We start from the raw sequence: 11,681 nt of genomic DNA, 5'->3' as shown, positions 1-11,681 counted from the left end.
TGGGAAAATTGGCAAATCGCGTGGCAAATTTTGGGGAAAAAAAGAAGCGAAAACAAAATAACGAAGAAAAAAAGTGCGAAACTTGAGAAATGTTGCAGCTTTGCCTGGGCCCAAACCAAGGGAAGCTACTCTCTACGGATAATGATCCTTTAAAATCATTGTAACAACGCTATTCACAGTCATTTCATTTCTCAAGTCAAATAAATGTAAAAAATTGTCTTTTATATATATTTTTTTCTGAATCGCGTGTTAATTTTTACTGAAACGCTTAGTTGTCCTCGGCAAATTTTGGTCTTTTTGGCAAATTTTGGGGGTTTTTTGGGCAAATTTTGGCAAATTTTAGGTCTCAATTTGGCAAAAAATGCAGATGACAGCTAAATGTTGTCTTTTTCCAGATGATATCCTATGAGGGAATACTTGACAAAGAAGTAACATCATATCACTGTCATGACTATAATTTAGTGTTGCTTTCCTATTTCCGACGGGCTAATTTATCAGTCTTGTAACAAAACTTTAAGCATCCCATTTCTGTTCAGCTGCTTCAGGTCACTGTTTCCTCCTACACACTGGCCGTTGATGAAGATCCTTGGCACCTGGAAGATGAAATGTATGAAACACAAGGCAGTCATCAGAAACAAAAAGAAAAAAAATCAAATACCTTTCTGTAGTATATTGGATTTGGCACCAATTAGCCAATCTGGTGCTGTTGGTCAATCTGGCATGTTCATGTAAGTCTGGCTGTTTCTTTTCTACTGACTAGTTACTTGTTCTTAGAGTTTAGCAATCAGTTGATGCTTAAATGCGATGTTTATTTTCATTTAATAAAGTTCTAGTTATACAGAAGATTGCCTTCCATGATTATTACTTTCTGCAAACATAAAACTTTCAACTGGGGAAACTTTGCATCTGTGAATTTGAAGCATTTTTAATAATCTCAGCTTTGTTGCAGTTATTGTACCCATTAAAAGAATTGAATTTTCATCAAGGAAATAATTGCCACAAGACTAAACAATCTCTTTTTGGTCCAAAATCCAAGAGGCAAAGTTTCCCCTTTAAGCAGATACATTTATTTTATTTTCGACCATAAAACTTTGTGCTAAAATGGGCTTAAGTTTAAGCTGACATTTGATTAAAATAGAATTCATTTCCTAAGACACAATAATCTTGAGCAGGATAAATCAAAGAAGAATAAAAAAAAAAAATAACAAAGTCTGCACAACAAGCCAATTCAGTCTTGATTTAGAGGGGATAATGACCCAGAAAAATGTACTTCAGAACCATAAGGCCCCCATAGCTAAGTTTATCCCAGTTTCAATGTCGTTTAATGGAGAGTAGCAATTGCTTGCTACCCTTTGGACAAGGACACTTATCTATTGCAAAGTACTTTCTTCCATCAGATCTAACTGACAGATCCAGCTACCCCATCATCAAATGGACAGGGGGGGGGGGGGGGTCTAGGATCTAAACCATTGCCTTTGCATGTGAGGTGAGTACTCTACCAACCAGGCTATCAGGAATCCTTCAGTAGCCCATTAGACACTTTAATTTCAATTCAGTACCTCAGTACATGAAGAAGGTAAAAAAAACAAAAAACAAAAACAAAAGGACAGCTGAATGGATCCATAATTCAGTGCTGCAATACTTATTGGGCAAAGGCATCTAAAAAAAAAAAAGTTGAGCTTATACAGGGCAACATCTGGCTGGATGATGACACCCCTGAATAACGACAACCCCTGGATAGCGATATTGACCTCTGGTCACGATTTTTTTCCTATACATTATTAATAATAAAGCTCCCAAAATAGTGACATACATTTTTGGTAAAACCCCTGATTACCGACATCAATATAGACATAATAGGCAGTTGGAATCAATGCTAGATACAACAACAAAACAAACCCTTATAGAGCAATTCCTGCTACATCTGGTTTAAATGAATAAGTAAAGCTCTCAAAAAAAAAAATTTAAATTGAAACATACTGTCCTGGCATCCGTTATGTGACCAAGTGTATTCTGTACGTGTTTGCCTTCCTGTAACGTATCCAACTCAACGACTTTGTACTTCACTCCCATTTCAGCCAATAACGACTTGGAGTCATCGCAATACGGACACGAGGTCTTGGAAAATAGCACGATTTTATTGTTGCTCACCAAATTCTCCACAAACCGTTGGGATGTGATGGATGTTATAATTGGTGAAAGCCGAGACTTTGGACTGTAACTGCAGAATTCCAACGGATCAAAATCCACACAGTTATCCATACTTGATTTTGAGATGTGATGGACAGCTGACAACAGTTGATTGGAATGGTCTAGATGTTTTCAGAATTTTGATTATCTGTGTAAAAATAAACAAAATTAAAAATATACACTAAATAGAGATATATGAAATCCTGATTAAATTTGTTGATGAAAAAAAAAATCCCTTCTTCTCTAAAAATATCCCAGGGAAAACAATCTGACACTGACATGAGCTTCGAACATTGGTTAGATTGTTGTAATATCTTGTACAAGATTGGAAAACCTATACATATAACCAAAAAAAAAGATGCTTAAGTGAGTCAGTCGAAAAGAAACAAAAAATATGAGTTAATATTAATATGGATCATAAACAACAAACAAATATTCAATTTTTGACCTTTGGTCTTCCTCGGGCAACAGGAAAGACGTACAGATGATGACAAAAGAACGGAGTATCTATTCGTCCTTCAGGTCGTATTCTTAAAAAGTGTCTAGCCGACCTTCAGTGCTTATGCAAATGAGGTAGGCGTGCAATACGTAAAGGGCAAGTGACGGAAAGGCCGTTGTTTATATTTGTCACCGTAATTTTATATGTATTAAATTCAAGGTTATTGCCCTCCCATAAATCGCATTGTTATTACAGTGACCTATATATGTCACTGCTTCCGTGGCTTTTTGTGTGCGCCCATGTTATCTATGTAATTAACTGGAATTACAAAATCGGAGTGTTCAGTCCTTCACGTCTTCACTTTTTTAACGACGGTTGAAACGTAAGCATCGTTATGAGTATGGGTAGATGAAAAGCATATTATTTCTCTCTCTCTCTCCTCTCTCTCTCTCTCTCTCTCTCTCCTCTCTCTCTCTCTCTCTCTCTCTCTCTCTCTCTCTCCCCTCTCACTCATATTTTCCCCCTTTTATCTCTAATTTCTTCTCTCCCTCCACCTGTCTCTTCCTTTGTATTTTCTCTCCTTATCTCGTCACTTCATTTCCACTCACACACCCTTTCATCTTCTTCCACTCCCATCCTCCTCTCTCTTCTCTTCTCTCTCTCTCTTCTCTTCTCTCTCACTCTCCTTCTTCTTCTTTCCTCTCTTCTCTCTCTCCTCTCCTTCTCTTCTCTCTCCTCCTCCTCCCCCCCCCCCTCTCCTCTCTCTCTCTCTCTCTCTCTCTCCTCTCTCTCTCTCTCTCTCTCTTTTCTTTCCCTCCGTATTTCTCTTTCTCTCACATACTCTCCTCTCTCTCTCTCTCCTCTCTCTTTCTCTCTCTTCTCTCTCTCCTCTCTCTCCTCCCTCTCTCTCTCTCTCTCTCTCTCTCTCTCTCTCTCGCTCAGTCTGTCTTTCTTTCCCTCCGTATTTCTCTTTCTCTCACATACTCTCTTCTCTCTCTCTCCCTTCCCCCCCCCCCTCTCTCTCTTTCTCTCTCTCTCTGTTTTTCTTTCCCTCCGTATTTCTCTTTCTCTCACATACTCTCCTCTCTCTCTCTCTCTCTCTCTCTCTCTCTCTCTCTTATCTTATATATATATATATATATATATATATATATATAATATATATATATATATATATATATATATATATATATTCTATTTTCTTCCTCTTTTGTTTTCTAAAAACCTTTCTCTCTCTTTATCTATCTCTCAATTTTATTCTCCCCCCCCCACCCTCCCTCTTTCTTTCTTGACTTCTGTCACATTTCTTTTCTCCTTGTCTCTCATTCTTCTTCCTCTCTCTTTCTTTCTCTCTCATGTTTTCCCCCATAAATCTCTAATGTTCCCTTTGTCGGGTTATCTCTCGCTCCTTTTCTGTCTATTCCTCTATTTTGTCGTCGTCCTCTCTCTCTCTCTCTCTCTCTCTCTCTCTCTCTCTCTCTCTCTCTCTCTCTCTCTCTCTCTCTCTTTCTTTCTTTCTTTCATTCCATGTTAAAAAATTGAGCTTTTGTATAGCGCAATAGCCACTAAATGTGCTCAAAGCGCTTTACAGGGGGTCCCTGACCAACAGCAACAACATGTAGAACGAAACATGACGCCTGTTAGGCGATATATTTTTTTTTTCTGACAACGCTGTCAAATCATTTTACACCTGAGTACGGCGAGAAGTGAGTATAGAGCCTTTTCCAAGGACTCAACTATTTTCTTCTTTTTTACTGTCATTGATATGACCTAAATAAATGTGTCGCAATCGCCGTTATAATTGTATCTATGTGTATGTACGTATTTATGTATGTATGTGCGTGTATGTTTTCGTATGTTCTATGTATAATTATGGCACGATTACAGAAGATGTAAACTCGTAGCCTACTAGCCTATATCATTTAAAGAAAAAAAAGGAACTGAGAGAGAAAAATAACACACACAAATACACCAAACCAAAAACATTATGGGAGTAAAGGTTAAGGGCATAAGTCAGACTTTATCTTGTCTGTTTTATACATTTTTAGTATCAAATCTTAAATTGAATCTTCCTTTCAAACTAAGAAAACAAAATAATTTCTGCTTGTCAATAATATGGATCAAAATATTAATAACTTCCACTCTTGATTAGCTTTTAAAGTCAGATCTACGAAATATTTGAAACGGGACATCAACAATATTTCATTCAACTTTTTTTTCATCTCTTTGTAAAACGAAGTACCACAAGTGTTGGAACGGTCAATTCAGATTTTACAAATTTCCATGAAGTAACCTAATGACACTATAAACGCTGGTAAAATAACCTAGATCCCAGTGGAGGGAACTTCCTTTCGAGACAGCAATACCTGTCTCGGGTTCATCGTAGACACAATTAAATAGGGAGGGTTGGACACGCCAAAGGATTGAACCACCCAACTTCCTCCCAACGTCCTCCCACTCTGTACTCTTTCTTTTTCTTTTTCAATGGGGATGATCTACATTAATTTTCCACGTGCTCGAGTCATTGGTCACATTGCAGATGTGCTCAAAATGGCCTCAATAATAAAAAGTTCACAGTTCTTGAAATATCCAACGTCACATTATGTTACTTTTCCAGTTTGACCGATGAGTATGTTTACAACTTTCATAGACAGAGCAGCGTGTTTACTTATATTAAGAAAAGATCAACCGTTAGACAGACCTAATCATGTGACTCAGTTGGACTAAAACTTGATTATAGATCGCTCTCATTTGGATTAAAAACTTAAATCTATGAGAGACCTAGATCAGAGTAAAAATCAGGTATCCAGATCAAATTTGGTTTAATTTTAATTTCATGTGTATACGAAAGCTAAATTAATTATGAAAGTATAATCGACAGAATGTGATGTAACAAAATGACTCGTTTCATTTTTATAAACCTCTTGTAATATCTAACCTTCCACATAGGCTATCTATATTCAGCCGCTTCATAAAATAATTTTTTCATGAAATACAATGAGATAAAATTAATTTCTGAAATTAGACAAATATACAAACACTCACACACAAACACACTCGCACACAAGCACACACACACACACACACACACATACACACACACTTAATTTATTATTATTATTATCAACTTTTTATGTCCTTTAAATGCTGCTAAAGATAGATATTTAAATAATATTACAAAGTTAAAATCTTTTATCCTCCCCCCCCCTCTCTCTCTCTCTCTCTCTCTCTCTCTCTCTCTCTCTCTCTCTCTCTCTCTGCACCTACAGAAACCACAACCACCATCCCCGTTCGTTAAATGCTCTCCCCCTGTGACTGTGACAATGATTAACGATGTTTTAGTTCACGCTCATTATCAAGTCTTGTCAACCGCTCCCCCCCACCTTCTTACCCAAGCTGTACAGTCTACGGTCTATACGATATCTTCTTTTCTTGTTTTTTTTTTTTTTTTAACCTATGGCGGGACGGAGAAAAATTTTTTGAAAAAACATCAAATAGCAGCATTGAGTTTTTCAATAATAAATGGGTCACAGTATCCGTTATTCCCCTTCGCAAAAATTATTCGTACGTAAGTCTAAGCCGTCTGTAAATTTTAGAACTGCCAACTTCAACGAATAAAAAAAAAATATTCGGAAGTTTGCAATTTAAAAAATCTGTGATGGTGGTGACCTTGTTACTTGTTATGGTGATGATGGCGATAATGACGCTCTGGGCCCGTTTTTTATGAACGTGGACTAGCGCTTAGTCTTTGATTTTAGCCAAGGACTTGAAAAAATCGAATTATATGTGAGCTGACCAAATATTTCCCAGACTAAAATCACGTCACCTTCAGACTAAGTTTGATTAAGTTTTAGTCATTTATTGCTGAGGCCGGACTTTAAGCAGTCTGAGACTAGTTACTAGGATACGTAATATCGTCGATAAACTATTTTTAGATAGAGAGAGCTTCGATTCGGAAGGAAAATACTTCGGTTACGAATGACAGAGGCAAAAGGTGTCCTGCTGGTATTGTCACTACTTTTTAAAAAATGTAAGATATGCTAGACCTTCGAAAGTACAATTTTTTTTGTGAGTAAAAACTAGGGAAAAAACCCGGAATCTAATCGGTTAGCAGGTTGCAAATGAACGGAGACTCGAAGTGAAAGGGTTCGCTTCAAAGAACAACCAAAAAAAAAACAAAAACAAAAAAACAAAAAACAAAACAAAACAAAAAAACAAACGACTAGAAAGTATAGTGGAGACAAAAATGATTCTGTTGGCATGACACTGACTGAAATAATGTGATTCGTCAGAACACATTTTCCGTTGTTTTTTTTTTTTGTTTTTTTTTTTTGTTTTTTTTAAAGTTCAATTCGTTTGATTTTCACTGACACTTTCATTGGCCTAAATATATAATTGACAGTCGACCATGGGCATCATTGTTGTCTGATCAGTCGACAGTCAATATCACGTGATTCCATTAATCACGGCAAAAGTAAGTTCAATTATGAAACGGAACGGAGGTGTTGCTAATTTCTTCTTTGGAAATCTTTTGCGTTGAAAATATCAAGGCTGGTGTCTTACTTGCCATTGTGTACTAGAGAGCTTGATGTTACAAGCACAAAATAGCTGAATTAGGCACTGTCCTTACAACGCCCACTTCTCGGCAAGAGCCTCGCTAGTCAGAGACTAGAAAACGTTCATGAAATCCCACTTTTTAGTCACCTGTTCCGCCTCGGCTTAAGGCTAGCAAATCATTTACTACACTAGTAAATAACTAAATCTAGTCTGCTTACATAAAATTGGGCCCTGGTGGTGGTAGTCGATGTTGTGGTGATAGTAGTTAGTAGTGCTAGTGGTGGTGGTAGCAGTGATGATGCTGTTAATTTTGTTGTTTTTTGTGATGGTCGTGATTGAAATGATGATCCCTGATTGAAATGATGATGGTGATGATGGTGGTGGTGGTGGTGGTAGTTACAAAGCTGATGCATTGGTGATGTTGATAGTGATAATAAGAATAATGTGGTGGGGACGAGAACGACAATAATTTACTTGTAGTGGTGGTGTCAATGATCAAGAAGCTGAAGTGATAACATTGAAGGCAATGGTGACGCTATAGTGTACGCCTGTGATATTGGTATTTAAAATGATTGTTTTCTGGAGTGGTGGTGGCTGACATGATAGTTATGCTTTTGCTAGTGGTGGCAATAGTTGATATGACCATGGTAATGGTAGGTATAATGCTGTGGTAGTGATATTGATGGTGGTGCTGATACGTATATTGTGCAAATGATGGTGGTATCGATTCTGATGGTAATGAGGCTGTTGTAAAAGTGCTTGTGGTAGTGATTATTGTCTGTGATGGTGATGGTTTTTAAATTGATGTGGATCGACGTGCACTTATTTTCAGGTCTGATAACCCATTTCCTTATTGGCTCATTGTTGTAATGGAAATCTAAACAAAAAAAGACGCAAAATACTGTCCATTATACAACAATGTTAAACTAAGCTGAAAAGTGGGTTCGGATGTCAGACCTGCGTATTTCTACACGTCGATGGGGATGATTTGTTAACCTACAACGCAGCACAAATCCCTTTCGAAATGGTATTCTGCCATCCCACTACTATAATACAATAAGTCGAATGCTTGGCAGGTCTGTATCACTGCGTACATAGACACAAGTTAGTATTAGTAATATCTATTGAGTTACCACATTGAGTGGTGATAAGCCAAATTACACATCTGGAATACAACATTTGCATACAAAGTTGTTTGAATACCGAATTATTGAGAAAAATCGTGTATTTTTTCTTGTAACCATTGTTTAAAATATATAAAGCTTATTATGTATATATTTCCGTGTTTTTATTTTTCAAATTTTAACTAAAGTTAGAAATATATTTTTGGCCAGTAATCTTAGCTTTATCAGACGTTAGAGACGTTTCTAATATTGATGTTGTTATCTATAGACCCCTATCCAGATCAAAATAACAATCCCAACACCCCTGATAACATAACCCATTGTTCTGAGTTTAAGAACATAGGCAAATTATTGTTCTTAGGCCGAACTGGGCTTTTATGTTCTGTATCATCCTATTTCATCCAGTTTCAACCCGTAGACATTTCAAAGCCCAGCCCGTTGACATTCTAACTTCTCGTCAGGGCAAAAGTGGATACCAAATACTTAATAGTATTAGCTAACGAATGAAGTACTGAAAATATTGAGGACTTGGTATTAGTGTCCTTTATTAATCTTTAATATATTTGACATCGTAAATGTAGATTAGATTACATGCAACGTTGTGCTTTCGGCTTTGGAATTAATTTGCGTGTTGTAAAGCCGCTAAATTCCATACCGTCTATACCATTACCTCGTTCACTGCCACTAACTCATTGAATTCTCCGTGAATTAAATCTACAATTCTTTTATACAGCTCGTCTACTCAAGACGGTACAACTTATAACAAAATTTTCTGATGTTAAAGGACATGTATCGACATTGTTCAAATAAATGAAAAATGTTGGCTAAATTCAAGCCAATATTGATGGCCCTCACTGAATTATCAAGATTATAATATTTTTAAAAAACTGCTTCTTAAGAGATACGTTGATGTTATTGGGCTGCTTATATTACTATGACTAATATAATATTTTTGACAATTTTAATACTAGACCACTATCATAGATAGAAAACATGTAATAAAGGCAACCCCCCCCCCCCCCACACACACACACACACACACATACACAACAAAAAAAATTTTTTTTTAAAGAAGAAAAAGAAAAAAAAATTACCCCCCACCACCAAAAAAAGAAAGAAAAGAAAAAAAAGAAAAGAATACCTGACGAATCTTCCTCTGTGCCCAACCAACCCAAACTTTCGAGCAGGCATTTGAATAGGATACTTGCCAAAAGGAGAACACGATAATAGTTCCTAATAAGGAAACGATCACCATTCTGGAAAAAAAATCCCAGAAGAAAACCAAAAAAAAAAATAAAACAACCCCCCCCCCCCAAAACAGAAAACAAAAAAACAACCCCCCCCCCCCCCACACACACACACAAAACTAACACATACACGCACACACACATATACACTCAACTGATTATTTGACTCACTAACAAAAAATTTAAGACGATACAGATATATCATGTAATTACGTAGAATCGAATCTATCTCAGTACAAACAGAAACGGAATAGTGCCCAGCTGTAGTGTGAAGTACGAATAGTGCAAGCAACACTATTTGTCCTTACGGACAGCAACGGCGGTTGATGCTATTCGACCTTAAGGACGAATAGGGCTACCCACAAAAGAAAACAGAATTTAAAAAAAAACCAAATACATTAATATAATGTAATCAAATCATGAAGAAAAAAAAAAAAAGGGGGGGGGGGGGAAGAGGCTGAAAAGGAGACAGGTGTGTGTGTGTGTGTGAATGAAGGAAATAGAGCAAGAGAGCAAGAGAGAGAGAGAGAGAGAGAGAGAGAGAGAGAGAGAGAGAGAGAGAGAGAGAGAGAGAGAGAGAGAGAATGAAGGAGATGAATTGTCAATTGAAAATGGACCATTTAAGCACAGCTGAGTAATATGGTTAGAAATCAGTTAAAAGAAGATGATAGGGGGGGGGGGGGGGGGTTAAGAAATTGAGAAGCTATATTTACCCCCCTTCCCCCTGTTGGCGGGTGTGTATTTGTGTGTGTGAAAGAGAATTGGAGAGGGAGGTTTGGTTGGCAGAAGAGATGATTAATTTCAAGGGTGTTACCAATTCTGTAGAAATAAAAGATTACATGAATTATAACAATGTTGATTAAGCCAGTCAAAGAGATAAAAGGTAAGGAATGATTACAATAAATAGAACAAACGCTAAGTTTTTAAATCGTAAAGAGTAACAAACCCTGTCATCATTTCTGTATAAAATTTCAATAACTTGGGATATCGTTATCAGACCTGCAAATATATGTGCATGTCATCTACTACCCTCTGCCCCTTGTAAAGATACTAATCTGTGAAAAATGTAGTGGGGTAGTCGACAAATGGAACCGCCTGCCTGCAACAGTTGTCGACGCCCCTTCATTGCAGGCATTCAAGTGCCGTCTTGACGCTCATTGTGAAAAAGAAAAATACTTTTTGTAAAGTTAAATTCAGACACCTCCTTCCACTATGTGGCATGCCCAGTTTTGAGGGACGTGAATAAATACGTTCACGAATGCACAAGAGCAGATAAAAGGCTGTAAAAGCCTACATAAATCTGGACTTATATCATAAGTCATATGTGTCACAAAGACCTCTCCACCATATCAAACATACCTTGCAACCCATTTACTACTGGATTGACAGATGGATAATAAAAAAAAACAACCTTTCTTGGGGAGACCTTCCGAAAGCTCCTACATCCCCAGTATTCTTGTTTTTTATAATGTTCTAGTAGGGGGTTTGGGAGGGGGGGGGGGGCTTTGAAAAAACAAACAAACAAGTCTTCCCCCCCCCCTCCCAAACCCCCTACTAGAACAAGAATACTGGGGATGTAGGAGCTTTCGGAAGGCCTCCCCTTTCTTGCAGTGCACAGTAGTAGGGCAGAAGAGGATTTTAGGCTTAGCGGAGTTAGAGAAGTCAGCTGTTATTACATCAGAAGTCGATGATGGTTGATAAAAATAAAGCTAAATCGGTAAAGTAAAGGCAAAGGTTTTAAAATAATAGAGACTTGTCTGACCAATACCTTTTGAACTTTAAAATGTCATTTTGGAATACAAAAAAAACGGCATGTATTTGTATGCCCACAGCAGTCGCTATCGAGATTTCAAACTCAAAACGAAAGCCAGGACTCATCAAACTGACAGTGACGAAACGTCAGTCAAAATCGAATGTGGATGTTCCAAATAATGTATTAATAGAACTTCTTTTGTTTTGAAACGGAATCGCACTATTAAATGACGTGAGAAAACGTTGTGTTTTATGTCATCAATTTTGGTGTCAAATATTTTTTGGGTGTTTCATTCTCATTTCTACACTGGCAAAAAAATCCATATTGAAACTTAAAACTGAAAGTTGATGTCAAATTATAAAGGTGAAGGT

General features: G+C 37.1%; 1 protein-coding gene across 2 annotated transcripts; it reads right to left on the bottom strand.

Moving 5' to 3' along the window:
- Positions 1-230: 230 nt before the first annotated feature.
- On the bottom strand, positions 231-11,681 carry LOC144978083 (uncharacterized). 2 transcript variants are annotated; one of them, XM_078923637.1, is made up of 3 exons: positions 11,326-11,681; positions 1,981-2,338; positions 231-593 (listed from the first exon to the last, which is right to left on the bottom strand). In XM_078923637.1, the coding sequence occupies exons 2-3, from the start codon at positions 2,260-2,262 to the stop codon at positions 495-497; spliced, it is 381 nt and encodes a 126-aa protein (XP_078779763.1). In that variant the 5' UTR covers positions 2,263-2,338; positions 11,326-11,681; the 3' UTR covers positions 231-494. The 2 variants fall into 2 exon arrangements, with proteins under 2 accessions (XP_078779763.1, XP_078779764.1); XM_078923638.1 differs by lacking the exon at positions 11,326-11,681 and adding an exon at positions 10,271-10,393.

Source organism: Berghia stephanieae, chromosome 8 (assembly GCF_034508935.2).
Source record: "Berghia stephanieae isolate SIO BIC M18660-M18661 chromosome 8, UCSD_Bste_1.3, whole genome shotgun sequence".
In the NCBI taxonomy this organism is placed as follows: Eukaryota; Metazoa; Mollusca; class Gastropoda; order Nudibranchia; family Aeolidiidae; genus Berghia; species Berghia stephanieae.
The sequence above is the reverse complement of the archived record's forward strand: the minus strand, read 5'-3'. Positions and strand labels throughout refer to the sequence as shown.

Excerpts from the sequence above, each read along its gene's own strand:
- LOC144978083 (XM_078923637.1), bottom strand. The coding sequence starts at position 2,262 with ATGGATAACTGTGTGGATTTTGATCCGTTGGAATTCTGCAGTTACAGT. Across the intron at positions 594-1,980 it reads ACATAACGGATGCCAGGACA|GTGCCAAGGATCTTCATCAA; the intron begins GTATGTTTCAAT and ends TTCATCTTCCAG.